This window comes from Sciurus carolinensis, unplaced genomic scaffold (assembly GCF_902686445.1).
Source record: "Sciurus carolinensis unplaced genomic scaffold, mSciCar1.2, whole genome shotgun sequence".
Lineage (NCBI taxonomy): Eukaryota > Metazoa > Chordata > Mammalia > Rodentia > Sciuridae > Sciurus > Sciurus carolinensis.
In genome coordinates, this window is record NW_025920131.1 from 680,551 (window position 1) to 698,943 (window position 18,393).

Below are 18,393 nucleotides of genomic sequence, written 5' to 3' on the forward strand. Positions count from 1 at the left end.
TCCTTAATAAAAGACCTGCAAACCAAATTTCAGCACACATTCAATTAAGGGATGCAAAAAGTGTGGTTCAATATTGGCATGTCAATAAATGTAATAAGTACAAAATTACATGATCATCTCAATAGATGCAGAAAACCTTTGAAAAAACGTGACACCCCTCATGGGAAAAAAAAAAAAAAAACTCTGAAGAAATTAGGAATAAAAGGAAATTACTTCAACATAGTAAGTGTTATAAATGACAAACCCAAATCCAACATCATAGTGAATGGGGAAAAACTGAAAACATTTCCTCTAAAATCAGGAATGAGACAAGAATGTCTGCTCTTATCAACCTATTCAATACAGTAATTGACATTTTAACTAGAGAAATTAGGAAGAGAAATACAAGGGAAATATAAAAAAATAAATAAAAGAGATACGAATAGGAAAGCAAGAAGTCAAATTATTCCTATTTGTAGATGACACGATCCTATACTTAGAAGACCCTAAAGGTTCAACCAAAAGACTTACAGATCTGCTAAAAAAAATTAGCAATAAGGAAACAAAATTAACATATAAAAACCTAAAGCTTTTCTATACACCAATAATGGATCTACTGAGGAAAAAAAAAAACAAAAAACAAAAAACAAAAAACCAGGAAAACCATTCCATTAAAAATAGTTTTTAAAAAACTAGGAATGAAACTGAACAAGAAAGTGAAAGACCATACAATGAAAATTATAGAACACTGAAAAAGAAAATTGAAGGCAACACTAGAAGATGAAAAGACCTACCATGTTCAAGGCAAGAGTAGACAGAATTAATATCATTAAAATAGCCATATTAACAAAGGTAATCTACAGACTCAATGCAATACCCAACAAAATTCCAAAAACATTCTTCCTGAACTAGAAAAACAATCCTGAAATTAATATGAAAGTTCAAAAGACCCAGAATAACCAAAACAACCTAAAGGGGAAAAAAAGCAATGCTAGAGGCATCACAATCTCCAATTTCAAATTATATTATAGAGCCATATAACAAAACATGGTACAGGCATAAAAACAGACATGTAGAACAATAGAATGGAATAGAAGATGCAGAGAAAAACCTGCATGGCTACAGTCATCTGTAAGGTTCCAAAAATACACACTGGAGAAAAGACAGCTTATTTTAACATATGATCCTGGGACAACTGAATATCAACGTGTAGAACAAAACTAGATTCCTATTTCTCACCCTGTATAAAATCAACTCAAAATAGCCTAAAACCTAGGTAAAAGACCAGAAATATTACAACTGCTAGAAGAAAACTCAGGATCAATACTCCAATATGGCACATCCAACGACTTCTACAATAGAACTCCTAAAGTTCAGGAAATAAAACCATAAATCAACACATGAAATGGCATAAAATTTGGAAGCATCTGCTCAGCAAAGGAAAAAAGAGAGTGAAGAGACAGCCTACTGAATGAAAGAAAACCCTTGACACATATTCTTCCAACAGATGATTAATACCTAGAATATATAAATAAAAAACTCAAAAAACTCAAGATCAAAAAAAAAAACGACAACAAAAACAATAACAAAAATACCCCAACCCATTCAATATTTGGGTAAATTTACTAAACAGATATATAAGAAGTATTACAACATGCCAATAATTATACAAAAAATATGTTCAACATCTTGGCCATCAGGGAAATGCAAATCAAAATTACATTGAGATTCCATCTCACTTTAGTAGGAGTGGCAATCATCAAGAATACAAAAACAATAAAAGGAGGGTGAGGATAGGAGAAAAAGGTTGTCTTATAGATGGTACAAATGTTTAGAAATCACTATGGAAATCAGTATGAAGGTTCCTCAAAAAACTAAAAATTGAAATATCATATAATTCAGTTATACCAGTCTTCTGTATTTACCGAAAAGAGTTCAAGTCAGAATACTTCTGAGATACATGCTTACGTGTTTAAAATAGGACAATTCTCAATCACCAAGTTATGGAATCAACCTGAGCAACTATTAACAGCTGAATGGATAAAGGAAATGTGGTATATACACAATGGAGTCCATCAACATTTAAAAAATATTTTTTAAAAAAAGAAGAGGTGAGGGCTGGGGTATAGCTCAGTTGGTAGAGTGCTTGCCTTGTAAGCACAAGGCCCTAGGTTCCATCCCCAGCAACACACACACACACACACACACAAAAAGAGGTAAAAGAGTTGGAGGCATAGCTTAGTGGTTGAGTTTTTGTCCCATATGTGAGAATCCCTGTGTTCAATCCCCAGCACCTCAAAAGAAAAGAAAGAAAGAGAGAGACAGAGAGAGAGAGAGAAAGAAAGAAAGAAAGAAAGAAAGAAAGAAAGAAAGAAAGAAAGAAAGAAAGAAAGAAAGAAAGAAAAAGAAAAAGGGGAAAGGAGGAAGGAAGAAACCCCCCATGTCTTATAGGAAAACCAATAGCAAAACTAAAAGGGGAAGTAGATTGGAAGGCTTCTGTCTGCCCTCTTGCCATAGGGCTGTACCCACTTACTGATAAGCTTTCTTTTCTCTCCTGAGTGCCTAAAGCAATCATTTAAATTACACAGCATCACTTTCTATACATGCCCACTGTGACATAAAGTACTACAACAAGGAACCCTTCAGTTTGATGTGCAAAAAGAGACCAACTGGATAGTCTAAACATTTTTAAGCATAATTTTACTGCACAATAAAGACTTGATTTTCTCAAAAATATTATTTTCTTCCTCCTGAAAAAGACTATTTCAGCACATCACAACTCTGGCATAATTGACAATAAAACTTCCAGTGGCTCCATAGTATGCTGGGTCCTTACTGGATCACAGAAGAATAGCAGAAAATTTCCTACCCAATCAACACTTTCAAGCACATCTTTGTAAAGGAAGAAGACATTACTTTTTCCCTCTTGTGGAGCAGGTTTTGAAGCCAGAATTAAGGACAGGTAGTTAGTGTAGAAATAGGGAATCGGGTCAATTCAAGGAAATGAAGCCATGAAGCCATCTGCCTCTGGAAGTTGGAGACTGCCCCTGGAAGAATGGAATATCAAGAATCTCTGGAGCCCATTGATTACCAAATTTACCTGCCTTTATCAAGGACTGTAAGCAAGGAGCTGCTAATTAATGCCCCCTGGGCCCTTACCTGCCTGAATCACCTTGGCCCTCCCCCTGCCCATGACTTTTCACTTAATGCAAAACCAGGCCTAGTCACGTAGGCAGGAAGGAGAGAGAAGGGGGGAGAGAACTGGAGAACAAAAGAGAATTTAACCTATAAAAGATGTAGGGTGTGCTCACTTCTTGGGACTTTAGAACATCAGTCATGGCCCCCTTCTTCCTGCAGGGAGAAGTCTGTATTATTACCTTTAAATAAAACCTGCTTAATCTGCTGGTCTTGGCATGCTTCTCTAGTGTTCAATCTTCAACATTAGAAGGAGCAGAACCTCGTCACCAGTAAAAGGTGGTATCAGTTTCAAAAAGATAATAACTTTCTATAGTGTGGTTATCATCTTCTTATATCATCCAATAACTGTTATTTGTTCTTATTATTTTGATGTTATAACTACTCTGTATTACTACCATTCTAAGTTGATTAGCAGTCATATTGTTTATATATTTATATTTTTAATACAAAAAGCCTTATAAAAGTTTTCAGTCACTAAAATTATATCCAGTAATATTAAGTCACAGGCAATGCTTATGAATTTCTTCCTAATGGTCCCTTAATGCTAAATTTCATTACTACTAATAATACAAAAGCAGGAACAGATACAGGAATAATGTTTTTGTATTCCCTTTACCTCTTCTTTCATTACTGATAAAATTTATATAGAGAGCTAGAGATGTAGCTCAGTGGTAGAATGTCCTTTAGCACATACAACCCCCTGGTTTCAATCCCCCGAACAAAAATAAATAACATATGCACACACAAATATGAATATATATGTATAGATGTGTACATATGCATATATATTGGGAAGCACTATTATTGTAATATCATTACTATTTCAAAATTAAGCTCTAGAAGAATAGATGATGTTCTCTGAAAGCAAATTCTACCAAAGTATCATTCTGCTTTCATTAATTCAACCTCATCTCACTGAAAATAGTTAATTTCAACTGCCCAAAAGAGTTAGCAATTTTCAATCTTACATTTTACTAGGTTTAGTTGCCAATTTAGGAAGCCTGAGTACGCAATGTGCCTATATTAATTACCACCCAAAAAAAGTTGGTGAACAAGTCAAGTATTCACTAAGACCTCAGTACATTCACAGTATCACAGTGACTGGCACACAGCAAGACACAGTACAGATATTTGTGGATGGATTGATGGAAGAGCAGATGCTGCCTGCAAACAGGCAAGGCATAAAAGAAGAAAAGAAAGAAGAGTGAAAGAATCCTATATCCAGAGATATATAAATAGAATGTAGATAATAAACACAGAATCAGTGAGGTGAGGACCAGTAAGGACCAACCTGAAAAAATACAAGGAGGAAATGGGAATTCAAACAGTTCTTTTCAGGTGCTAAATCAAGAGAAAAAAATTATGTGCTCTAAGAGGGTAAAACTGCAAAAGAAAGGCAAAAAGTCAGGAAAAATAAATGAAATGCATGTTCATAGAACAGTAAGCAGATTATTTAGGAAGGGAATCCTGGGAGGGAAGGTTGCAAAGTCAGATGGTGATGGCCAGATGCTATGCAGAGTATAAACACTGAGCCTGTTAGCTGTCACCTCTTCTTCCCCATCACTTTTTTAGAAAGCAGTACCCTCCCCCAGTCTCACAGTCACACCCTCATCATATGCTTTCCTCATCCCAAATCTCAGAAAACCAAAATTTGCAATAAAGTGAATGCTTAAAATCACAGAAATATTAAAAAAAAGAAAGAAAGAAAAAGAAAAACATGAAGCATAAGCAATTTGAAAAAAAAAAACACAACAACTAATGGCTAGAAATATTAATTTGCAATTCATATCTAGTCAATTTATATATTGCCAAATTTTTGTATACAATTTTTAGAGTTGCTTGGTTAAAGTTTAATTAAGAAAACAAATCAGTTTACAAAAGGAATCAGTACAAATTAAGTGCTCCTTATGCACCAAGCAAACTCATAAAGACTTTATATATACTATTTCATTTAACCTTAATATTATCAATGTGTAATTGCTCCTCTATCTGCATACATATAAGGAAAAACCACTTGAGAGTAAAATGGCAAAGCTAGGATGCAAAAAATCTGAGAATAACCATGGTTAGAATAACTACTGCTACCATCAGCCAACATATTTTCAGTAACTTTTACTAGGATCAGGAGGAAAAGCATGAAAAGCACCAGTTCTATTTCAGATAAGCAAGGCTTGTATCCAAATACTTAAACACACTTAAAATTAGGCCAGTCAGTCCTCAGTTCATAAAGCACTGAAGCTACTTGACTTTGATCCAAGCCACCATCCCAAAGAACCATGAGAAAGGATATTTCAGACTAAACTAAAATAACTTAAGAACAATGCTCTCAGCCCAGTATATGCTGTCAAATTCTATTCTGATATATGGAACCCAGTAAGGCAATTCTTTAGGAAAAGGATAGAATTCCTATAATCAATCCTCTTTCCTTTTACAGTTAGATTTTCTGGCCTTTAAAAATTCAATGAAATGACTTAACAAATCATTGTACTCCTAGAGTGGGTCCTTCTTCTACTGATACTGAAATCAAGTTAACCTTTAGAAAGGCCAACATGAGTATCACAAAATCAAAGTTTTAAAATAGAAGCTTTCAATTAATTACTAGTCCTACAAAAACTCAATAACCCACTCGATTTTATTTTATACACACTAGCAACAGATTTGGTTTTTAAAGGACATCTCCTAGGTGGGTCTCATAGTAGCTTAATACCCTTAGGCAAGTTACTTGTCTGAGCCTTGGTTTGCTCATAAGAAAAATGAGCATGAGCAGTTATACTTCAAGACTGTTGAAAGGATTAGAGATAATTATGTAATGCACTAACACAAAGCCTGGCATTCAGAAGTGCAATAAATACAGTTAACATCACAATTCTAGACTTTACAAGCCAATAACAAATTGATGAGAAAAACCAAATTATGAGGAACTGGGATGCTAGGAAAGAAACTAAAGATATCTCTAAAAAGAAATAGCTAGCCACAGGGAAGAGTCAAGAAACTACACAGACACAAAAACTGAGGCCACTAGCCTACACATTTAAATAGCTGTTGAGGTCATCACTAATATTTTATAAGATGTTAACAATGATGTGCCTGAAGATGGCATTAAGTCATTTAAAAAAGATTAAATTTTTTAATTCCATGTGTTTAAAAAAAAGACAGATAAACATATAATTGACTAGGAAAGATTTTTATCAAAAGTGATTTAACAGGTTGGGGATACAATTCAGTGTTAGAACACTTGCCTAGTATGCAGGAGGCCCTGGGTTTAGTCCCCAACACATTTAAAAAAAAAAAAAAAAAGAAAAGGCAGCAAAACAAATGAAAAACGATTTAGCATCACACATTTTACATGTTAGATATCCAAACTTTAATTAACCGAAAAACTCCATTACTGGGATTGTAGCTCAGACATAGAGCAAATGCTTAGCATGTGTGAGGCCCTGGGTTCAATGGCCAACACCACAGAAAAAGAAAAAGAAGAAAAAAAAAAAAAAAAAAAAAACCCTCTGCTACAAGCTTCTGTTATACTTAATTTGTAAATGAACCTCTTTTTTTTTCTAATGATCATTTTAAAACATGCATTTTGAACAAACTAAATGAATATTTAAATACAATGGCCTAAACATCATCAGTTCTTTTTTCTTTTTTCTTCTTTTTTTTTTTTTTTCTTTTTCTTTTTCTTTTTTCTTCTGTTTTTTTTTTTTTTTTTTTTTTTTTTTTTTTTTTTTTTCCTCCTTTTCAGTACTGGGGACTAAGTCCAGCAGGGGAACTCTACTACTAAGATACACCCCCAGCCCTTATTATTATTATTATTATTTTAAAGATAGATTCTCATTAAGTTGCCAAGGTTGGGCTTAATCCTTTTGTTTCAGTCTCCCAAGGAACTGGAATCGCAGTTACAAGCCACCTTGCCTGGTCATTGATTTCTTTTTCTCTTCTCTTTTCTTTCGTTCTTTCTTTCTAACATTACAGCTATTGCTTCATTGGCAAAGCAAAAAGGACATAATCAAAATACCATAGAGAAAAGACATTTTTGGTAGAATGATTTTTTTGTAGGAATCATTTTCCAGATTAAATAACAAAAACAACATCATGCTAGGCCCATTTTTCTGGGGTCACACAGGTTTGCAACTAAGTGGAATAGGTTGAAACATTCCAATTTCCTTTTTGTGCATTTTTATTCTATTTGTACATTTTGATAGATCATATATAAATAGAATGTAATCTCTTTTTCTGATTATACATATTGCAGGATCACATCATGCAGTTATACACATACATGAGGTAATAATGTCTATTTCACTCTACTATCCTTCCTACCCCCATACCCCTTCCCCTCCCTTCACTCCCATCTACCTAATATAAAGTAACTATTCTTCCCTCCCCCCTCCTCCCCCCACTTATTGTAAATTAGCTTCTGCTTATCAGAGAAAACATTCAGTCTTTGTTTTTTTGGATTTGGCTTATTTAACTTAGCATGATATTCTCTAACTCCATCCATTTACTAGCAAATGTCAGAATTTCATTCTTCTTTAAAGCTGAGTAATATTCTTTTTTTTTTTTTTTTTTTTGGTGCTGGGGATCGAACCCAGGGCCTTGTGCTTACAGGGCAAGCACTCTACTGACTGAGCTATCTCCCCAGCCCCTGAGTAATATTCTTAATAGCTAAAACAAGATAATGCTTTGGTCTCCCACATTGCTAAAGGTTTTTATATCTATCAAAGAGACACAAACATGTGCCATGGAAATCCCTTCTAACTTGAATTTTCTCCCTACATTTTGAAGGAAGTAAAAGTGAGAAACATCTGTTCCTTCTTGCAGAGCTGACAACTCTCATCCTATGGTTTAAAAATAAAACATCTTTATGGAAGGCTACAGATAAAATGATCACCTGCTTTAAAGGCAACTGGCAATTAAAAGATCCAAATACATGCACAAAGTCAAAGAACTTTTTCCCTAGGGACAACCGTAGCTGCCCAAATCCCTGGTAATTTCCAAGACACCCACAAAATAGTAGAGGATAGTAAAGAAGCAAATATAATGGCAGATAACAAGAAAAGAGTCAACAACTGAGAAACAGGCCTGTATCTATCTGGAGTCTGTCTACCACCAGAAGAACAGTTTCAATGAAAGTTACCTCAAGAAAATCTGATTCGCTTTGGCCAACAATCGCCCAGCCCAAGGAAAAACAGATGTTCAGTTATTAAAGGATTATACCTTATTATCAACAGAGTACCTCATCAGTGAAGGCCTTAGAGCCTTCAACAATTTTTTAACAGTTTTTACTCTATTGCCTTACAATGCTGAATGTCCAAATGCAAATAATAAAGGGCACTCATATACAAATCAGTAGACTCAAGTTTCTATCTCTAGCTATGATTCTAATGCATCCGAGTGTGACTGTGAGAAAGTTATTTCACCCTTTTTTTATCTTCATTTCCTACCAGTTGTAAGATTAGGTTAAACCCACTGATTTTTTTTCCCCTGAACAAGTCTGAGTGAAGATTAGTACACATAAGCTACTATACAAAAACATATCTGCTGGTCACTGCAGCTACATCTATCAACAAATATTAAGTAGGCAATGTCCACATTAAAACAACAAATTTCTGTTTGTTATTTTTTTGGTACTGGGGATTGAACTCAGGGTCCCTCTACTACAGAGCCACATCCCCAGGCCTTTTTAATTATTTTTATTTTAATACAGGGCCCCATTAAGTGCCAAGGCTAGTCTTGAACTTGTGATCCTCCTGCCTCTGCCTCCCCAGTAGCTGGGATTATAGGCGTAGGCCATCATATTCAGCAAAAATGACCCTTTACTTTTACTCTGTATAGTTAAAAAAAAAAAAAAGAGAGAGAGAGCCTGCCTGGAGACATCTAAAAGACCCAGGTGTTACCTAAACAGGACTCTTTTAAGAGTTCCAAATTTCAGATTTGAAAATATTAGCATAGCAAATTAAAATGATACACAAGTTCCAAGAATATAGTTATTTTTTAAGAGAAATAGAAACTTCAACCTATTTCAGGTCCTATGATGTTTCAGAAGTCTCTTCAATTCTCCCCTGACAATACTTCTTATTTCACTCTACCAACAAGATAAACCACAATCCTTGATGTTCCAGCATAGTATCCTGCATATAGACAGACAGGTAGGTAGATAGATTCCCGTGAAGTATACTTTTTTTTTTTTTTCCAATACTGGAGAAGGAACCCAAGGCCTTGCCTATCTACACAAGAGCTCTAGCAATAAGTTCCCCACCCCCAGCCCTCTGCACTTTCAAGTACCTTTTCTTCACTCATTGAAACTTAGAAAAGCAGAACTATAATTTAATAGTCCATGTATCGGGCTGGGGATGCAGGGCACTGTTAAAGCTCTTGGCTGGCATACATGAGGCACCGGATTGGATACTTATCACTAAAACAACAAAAACAAAAACAAAAGAAAGTCTATGTATAGTCTAGCATATTTCCTGGCACAATGTGACTGCCCAGTATGTATGTATGTGTGTGTGATATGTATATATGTGTGTACATGCATACACATAAACCCACACATATATACATGCATATCCAGATGTATGTATATACACAGATGTGTATATATACATATCTATATCCTAAATGAATGAAATAAATTCTTAGTCTAGTAGGAATAGCAATCACTAATATTAATTATTGATCTGTTTTTAGTGAAAATATTTTTTACTGGTTCTTTCTAGTTACACATGACAGTAGAATCCATTTTGATATAATTATACAAGCATGGAATATATCTCCATTATGGTGAATAATTTTTGTTTTTAGAAAACTATATAAATGAATGCTATCTAAAAAGAAGATACATGGGGGCTGGGGTTGTGGCTCAATGGTAGAGTGCTCACCTATCATATGTGAGACTCTGGGTTCTATCCTTAGCACCACATAAAAATAAAATAAAGGTATTGTGTCCACCTACAACTAAAAAAATTATAAAAAAGATACATGATTTCTCACCAACACTAAATCCAAAATATTGGACTGGGGTGTAGCTCAAATGGTAGAACACTTGCCTAGTATGCACAAAGCCCTGGGTTTCACCCCTAGCACCTGTAAAAAATAAAATAAATGAATTCAACAAGACTCTTAAAGTGCAAAAAGTAAAATCAAGAATCAATAAATGGAATGGATTCAGCAAAGGAAACAATAATGTGAAGAGAAAGCCTATGAATGGGAAAAAATCTTTACCACATGCAGCTCAGATAGAGTGCTAATCTGTAAGATATACAAAGAACTCAAAAAACTTAACACCAAAAAACAAATAGCCCAATCAATCAATGGGCTAAGGAACTGAACAGACACTTCACAGAAAAACAAACATATGAAAAAATGTTCAAGATCTCTAGTAATTAGAGAAATGCAAATCAAAACTAGTTTAGGAGTTCATCTCACTCCAGTCAGACTGGCAATTATCAAGAATAAAAGCAATAATAAGTATTGGCGAGGATGTGGGGGAAGAGATGCATTCATACATTACTGGTGGGACTGCAAATTGGTGCAACCACTATGGAAAGCAGTATGGAGATTCCTCAGAAAACTTGGACCATTTGACCTGGTGATCTCATTCCTTGGCATATTCCCAAAGGACTTAAAATCAGCATCCTACAGTAACACAGCCCAATTCACAATAGCAACTCAATCCACAATAGCTAAATTGTGGAACCAACCTAAATGCCCTTCAATAGATGAATGGATAAAGAAACTATGGTATATATACACTATTGAATACTACTCAGCCTTAAAGAAGAATAAAATTATGGCATTTGCAGGTAAATGGATGGAGTTGGAGAATATGCTAAGCAAAATTAAGCCAAACCCAAAAAATCAAAGGCCAAATATTTTCTCTGATAAGCAGATGCTTATCTATACTGGGGATGAGGTAGGAAAGAATGAAGGAACTCTGGATTGTGCAGAGGGGAGTGAAGGGAGGGGAGGGGGTACATAAATGGGAAGGACATTATTACCCTATATACATGTATGATTACACTACCGGTTTGACTCTACACCATGTACAACCAGAGGAATGAGAAGTTGTACTCCATATATATACAATGTGTTAAAATGCATTCTATTGTCATGTATAACTAATTAGAACAAATTTTTAAAAATCTATAAAAAATGAATTCATTAAAATTAACTCAAGAACTTTTTAATCCTTTTCCATCAAAAGTGGTTTTTCATGAGTGTGTGTGTGTGTGTGTGTGTGTGTGTTGCTTTTGGTTTTCATTTTGTTTTTTTTATGAGTAACCTAGTGGGTTTAAGACTATAGACATTCCTTTTTTTTTTTTTTTTCAACCTGAAACAAGCCTCCATTTATTGACTACTTACAGTACAGTGATTTCATATCTTAGCTGGTAATCGAAGATGGTTATATATTAAGTGAGAGAAAACATAATCTCTCTTCCAGATATCACCTCTCTGAAATCTGGGGAAATTCAATTTTAAGAACTAGAACTGCATCTCCTGGTGGCAGCTGTCACCCTGAGAACAGGAACAAGGCAAAGAAAGTATATAGAACTTTGATTCTCTACACAGGTGCACATAAAGTTAGTTTATTAATGACTACATTTTGAAGCCAGCCATTTGTCCAATATTTAAATAACAAGTTAATATTAAAGCAGAAGGTACTGCCACAATGTGGCAGAAGTAGCTTTATCCATAAACCCTTCACACAATTATACAGTAAATGCTATTTTTATTTAAAGCAAGGCACCCCTACTTGTTCTAAAATACAGGATGTGCTACTGCACTGAAAAAGAAAATGAGGAGACTTAGATTTTTTTCCTGTCTTAGAAAGCAAATGAGGAGACTTAGATCTTTTTCCTGTCAAGTGAAGCCATTAATGTCCTTACCAGTCTGGACTATGGTGACATATCACTTTACAGTTTCAAGACTAACAAACACCCTTAAGCTTACCCAAAACCAAAAAAAGTGGGGGGGAGGGGGGGAGTCAACTTTTAAGTTGAGACTAGACTTCCCCTTAAACAGACAGGCACCAATATTAAATGCCTTTAACCACAAGGTTTAGAAAGGCAAAACATTTCTAAAGATATAAAACTGCCACTTGTCGTTTCTCACTAACCTGCAGTATTTATTTTAACTGCTACCCCTAAGTAATCAAATATAGCTAAAATTAAAACTATTCTGCCACACCATACTGGTTAAAGGTCTGAACCCTTTCCTTGCTTTGGTGTTTGGTTACAATAAAACATTATTTCATCCATAAGATGCTTTACATCAGAGCTCTCATTCATAGGCAAAATCGAAACCTTAAACAGATTATTTTTTAAATGAGAAAAAGATTTTAAAGATAGTATTGAATAAAAATATGTAGTCTTTACAATGGGTAACATATCCTCTATAAAAACAAACTGCTTAATTATATAAAATAAGGAACTAATCAGATTTTCTTAATCAGATCTTGAATGGTTTAAACAAAAATTTAAGATTTGTGGTTTATTTCATAATACCAAACTGATTCTCTCTCCTTCTCAACAGTTCACTATGAATTTTTCTTTAAAGCAATTAACCCCAAACCCCAAAATCCTTTCTCTAGCAGTTGCTGCCAATAAACAGGAACTTTATAGCCCATGTCCAAGAAAGATGTGCAAATGAAATGCTTCTTGCTTCATCCTTACTATCAGGAGTCCCTGGAAGTCTTATTTTCCTTTTGGACATGAATTCAGGAACAGTTCAATACACCTATGGTGAATATGGGACCGATCCTTGAGCATAGCTGCAACAGCATCCTCATGGGTATCAAAGTGTACATCAGCTTCTCCAGTAGCCTTTCCACTGGAACTGTATTCCATGGTGATTCTCACAGGCTTCAGTGGAGCAAAAAAATTTATAATGTCCTGGGCATTAGCTTGAAAAGGTAATCCTCTCATGTGGACAAAATGCAATGAAGGCATAGTTCCAAAATCAACAGCCTCTGGAAGCTTTTCTGAGATCTCCTTAGGCAGTTCTATCTCCTCACTTTCAAAACCTGTCATGGGTCGAATGTCCTCATTTACTTCATGTTCTTCAAAGACCACTTCTGGTTCAGTTATATACTTAGCAGTAGGCGAAGATACCATTTTCTTTCCCTTATGAGAGCCAACATGGGTGCGAAGATACCATTTTCTTTCCCTTATGAGAGCCAACATGGGCTCGAACTTCATTCCTTCTGCTTGGAAATATCTCTATATACCGGTTACCAATTTCTTCCCTGTGTTTCAACAGGGCTTGGTTGACCATTTCAGGTTCTTCAAACTGCACATATGCTTGCCCTGTTTTTCTTCTCCCTCGATAGTCCATCGGAAAAGTAATGTCCACTATATTCAGTCCTGCAAAGAAGTCTACGGAGTCTTTCTCATTGCAACTATAAGGAAGTCCTCTTAAACGAACCACACCATCATTCACCACAGGTGAAGACTTGACCTGCAGGCTCTTCATTAAGGCATCCACATCTTCATTATTTATCTCATATATATCCACATATCGCTGACCCATGTACATGCGGTGCTTTTCTAAGGCTTTCTGCACATCCTGCTCTGACTCCATTTCAATTAAGGCATCAGCCCTTCGTTTCCCAACTCTATTTAAAAGGAAATGTATTCCATTCTCACTATTGCGGATTCTGCAGTCTGCGAAAAAGTTAAGCACATCTTCCACCGTGCACGACCACGGCAATCCTTGAGCTCGAATGAGATAAACATCATCCACTTCCTCTCCTAACTTGGATGGGGCCAATTCATACTCAGGGAGTTGTGGAAGGTCCTCCAGGTAGGTAGTTTTGGACCCCTGGCTGTAGCCCCGCGCGGAGCCCGCGGCCGCCGCCAGCGACTGCGGCAGCAGAGGAGCGCGCAGAGCCGGGTAGGAGGTGGCCGCCGCGGCCGTGGCAGCCGCGGCCGCCGCGGAGGTGGCCGCAGGGGGAGGGCCCGCCAGCCTCCCGGCGGGCGCAGGCCGGATCTGGAGGCCCCGCGTCCGGGAGGCGGCGGCCGCAGCGGCCCCGAGTAACAGGAGCAAGCGGCGGCGGCCTGAAACGCCCGAGGGGAAGAGCCAGGGGCGGAATAAAATGGCAAACAGGCGGCGCCGATGCGCCGGCAGCTGCTGCAGTTACAGCCGCAGCCCCGGAGCAGCGCCCTGAGTACCCAGCGCCTCCTGGCCATGGACTCCGGAGGCGGCGCGGGGCCTGGAGGCGGCTGCCGCTGCGCAGACATTCCTTTTCAGTGAATCTATACAATAAAGAGAAGAGACCAAAGGAAAAAAACAAAAAGCATGTGAAGTGAATAAAAAAACTACTTTTGAGTTCTGTAAATGCAAAATAGAATATAGCCCAAAGATGAAAATGAAAATGTAGTCAATAAAAGAAACTACCACAAAAATAACAGCATCTAACTTCATATACAGAGAAACAAGTTGTACCCCATTTGCTTACAATTAAAAAAAGAAAAAAACAAAACAGCATCTATCCTATTAAGTGTAGGCTTTCCTCATTGAGAAATTTCACTAAAGTATGTTCTATAGATGACCTATTTATTAAAATAATAGAACATAAAGTTTTAAAGTGCCTCTGAAACTTTAGTCATTCAAATATTTATCACAAACCTACCAGCACTGTCATTCATTTTCATATTTCCCCCCTACCCTTTAAATTCTAACACTATTTCATTCAGAAATTAAGAGTAGATGTTAAACAGGAAACAAACTGACACTGCCAGTGAACCCTTAAGGTAAGGCCTTGGACCTATAAGCCCAGAGAAAAGGATAAACTCATTCTGCTATTTGATTGGGTGCTTTACCACAATAAACTGATCCTTCCACTGTGCATTCCATGTGTGAGTCTATAACAAATGGCTAAGGAGGAGAGCTATCACTTGAACTGGATATGCTATCACTTGAACTGGTCTTCTGATCTTTACTACTTCCAAGTTACAACCAGTTCTGGCTGAATCACAGAAAAGAAGTTACTCCTAATACTCTTATTAAATATTCATTTTCTAAAAGAATGTTTCAGATTTTCTTGTCTTTGCAAGCAGTAGTGACTGTTTCACTTCACAAAGTAGTCCTACCCAGATTACTGCAATAGACACTATATATATATATAAATATATATATATGTATATATATATATATGTATATATATATATATATATATATATGTAAACTCAGGTGTATGGGTATGTGTCTATACTAGAGCAGTCAGAGATCAACTTTGGAAAGTACTGGAATAAATGTTTTGTGCCTCCAACACTGACCCTTGAGAAGGCCCATGAACATGTTGTTCTTTTAATGCTATGGGAATGAAGAAGGAAAAAAAAAAATGATAGCTTAGCTAACAAGGTGCAAAAGGAATTTATCTGCCTAGTGGGGTTCTAAAAACATTAGGAACAACAAATATTTGGGAGAAATGAGCCGAACGTAGGACAGACACAACTAAATTTTTCTCTTCATCACTCTGAAAGTAAATAAAAAAAACAACAAATATATCCAAAGCATTCACTGAGGGAAGAGCTGGGTTGAAAAGTATTTACTAGGAAGAGATGAGCCACTATCAGGCCAGGGCCTTTCAGAGCCCAGGAGGGCGGGTGACAGGGTAAGGTCCCCATTGGCAGGCGACCTGCCACCTGGAGACCAGCAGTAAGGTGCGCTTACCTGTGAACACGTTCTGGAAGCCATCCGCAGTCCCAGGCACTCCAGACACCTTGGCTGCCAGAGCCGGGGACAGGCCACAGTTACTGTTTGCAGCTGCGCGGTGCTCCAGCAGGTTTGCTGAGCCTCCCGCCCCCGGAACGCCAGCACCCAGTTCCTAGGTCCAGTAGGCTGAACAGCTGGAGGACCCCGGCGAGGCTATCTTCGGTACTGTGCTTCTTGGCTGGGGCGACTGCTGAGACCAGGGCGGTTCTGGGGTCCCGACTCAAGGAGGGCTCCAGTCGCCTCTTAATCCTGGGGCTCTGACTGGGGGACTGAGACCTGGCGTGATTGGGTGAGTTGAGCTGACGGGTGGTGGTCTTGATGTAGCAGGGGGTAATGAGGCTTGAGGCAGCGGCGGGCTGGGCTGCCAGGCAGGGAGGCGGCTGCTCGGGGGACACTGGGTCCTGCGTCTGCTCCCCCAGTTCTTCATCCAGTCTCTGCGTGACGTCTCCCACCTCTGTGCCCCACTCATCCCCTGGAGAGCCTCGGGGAGCATCCTCAAAAGCATCCTCCTCTGCTTCTTCATCCGTGTCCTCAGCTTCTCTCACTGAGGCTGGGACTGCGTCCTCCTCCGGCCCGGCCTCGGAAAATGGGAAGGCTGTGGAAGAAGGCGAGTCTGCGGCTGGCGACTGGGCCGGAGGTAAGCTGGGCGCCTCCGAGGCGAGGAGGCCATTGGGGGACGGCGGCTGCTCCGGCACCCTGGACTTGGTGGTCTGGCTTTCAGGAAGGTCAGAGAGGGCGGACAGTGCCTGCTCTGTGTCCGGACTGCCCGGGGCCTCCCCAGCTCCTCCACTCGGTCCCAGCAGAAAACCGTGGAGGTCCAGGAAGGCCCGGGGCTGAGGGCAGGCGGCAGCGGGGTCGCTCCAGGCTCCGCGGATGTCGGAGAGCAAATCCTCTCAGCCAAAAGGAAGCTAAAGGTGTCCGTGTCTGAGCCCGAACTGGTCTTTTGTCTATCCTGCGCCCCTGTCACAATTTCCAAATCCTCGGCGACCAACGGGACCCCCTAACCCAGCTTCAGCAGGCCTAAGACGACCAGGACGGGTTATCTCAAAAGGGTCCTCACACTCGGTATCCCACAGGCCCGTCTCATCAGCAGACAGGCTGAGGTCCTGGGTCTTGGTGACCAGGGAATAAGCGCTGTCCTGTTTCCCGTCTGCAGGGTCTGGGAGTCCAGCACATCCTCGCGGGAGCCGCCAGAACCTTTCCCCTTGGAGAGGTTCTTCCTAATTCGCAGGCTGGAAAACACCAGGCTCTGGAGTCGGACTTGCTCTTCTTTTTGCCGGGTTCCCCGCCGCTACCCCCTCCCCCCTTGTTGTGTCTGCCCAGCGGCTTCTTGTCCAGTCCCCATCTTTGTGGCTTCCACATCCCTGGGCCCCACAGCATCCTTGGCGCCGCAGCCACAGCCTTCGTGTAAGGCATCACCTGCGCTTCCCATCCTGGTTCCCCATGTTGCAATCTCGCGCTGCGCCGCTGCACCTCCTGTACGCAGGCTCCAGGGCACGTCAGGCAGCTGGGCGAGTCGCTGGGAGAAGAGGCCAACAAGCACCAGGCTGGCCCCGCTGACATCTGCTGCGGCTTTGCATAATGCGCGGCAGTTGGGGTGGCTGCGTTCGCTGCGGTTGCTGCCCGGCGGCTGGGCGCGAACACGCTCAGTACAGCGCTCTGCCCGCCAATGACTCTGCGGGACGAAGCTTAGGCATGGCTCCCCGCCCGCTGCTGCGAGTCCCTTGGCCCCCCTCTTGGCTCTTCGCAGAACCCAAGCGCGACAAACATCTCCTCTATGCTGGGAACTTTAATTTTCACGGTGCAAATAGAATGCATTGCCTCCTTCCCAATAGTTCCTCGGTTGGAAGATGCACGTGAACTTCAAAGTTCTGGACCTGCAATGAAAACAGTTAAAGAGAAAAGAAAAAAAAAAAATTAAACAGAAAAAAAAACTGAAGCCCAGTTCCAATTTAAAGGTGGCATTTTATATACATATATATATATATATGTATATATATATATATATTTTTTTTTTCTTTTTAGTTGAAACAAAGTGTATTTAATGTTTGTAGGGGAAAGGGGAAGTGGGCACTTCATGATGTCAGGGGGAGATTTATAAAAGACTTTTCAAGCAAACCCTGCTATGGGAAAGCCTTATATTTTGAAAATTTAAACCTAATTTGTATGAAGAGCTATTTTAAAAAATCATACCCACAAGTAAAAAAAGAAACAAACAAACAAAAAAACCCGCGAAAAACCAAAAAAACAAAAAACAACCAGTAATTTGTTTACAAGGTGCAATATATCAGTACAGCAAATTCATTTCAAAGAAATGGGGGGGGGGCTTCTCAGGCTTTAAAACTTCCTTGGTTTTTTCATTAAAATGGTTTAACATTTGCACTGCATAGCAAAAGAAGCCTGGAATGAAGCCTGGGCCCCTTAACACCTGCTATTAATTAAATCTAACATAAGTGAGTGTGAAACCTGGAAAGTGAATTGTCAACATCTGGTTGATGAGGT

At 38.9% G+C, this 18,393-nt stretch overlaps 1 protein-coding gene across 1 annotated transcript; it reads right to left on the reverse strand.

Annotated features, from left to right (window-relative positions):
* Positions 1-11,645: 11,645 nt before the first annotated feature.
* LOC124974111 (G-rich sequence factor 1-like) lies at positions 11,646-17,511 on the reverse strand. The gene is given in 4 exon segments (XM_047537635.1): positions 11,646-13,292; positions 13,330-14,252; positions 14,255-14,429; positions 15,850-17,511. Coding segments are annotated over 3 exon segments (1,506 nt in total). The 5' UTR covers positions 14,415-14,429; positions 15,850-17,511; the 3' UTR covers positions 11,646-12,869.
* Positions 17,512-18,393: the final 882 nt, after the last annotated feature.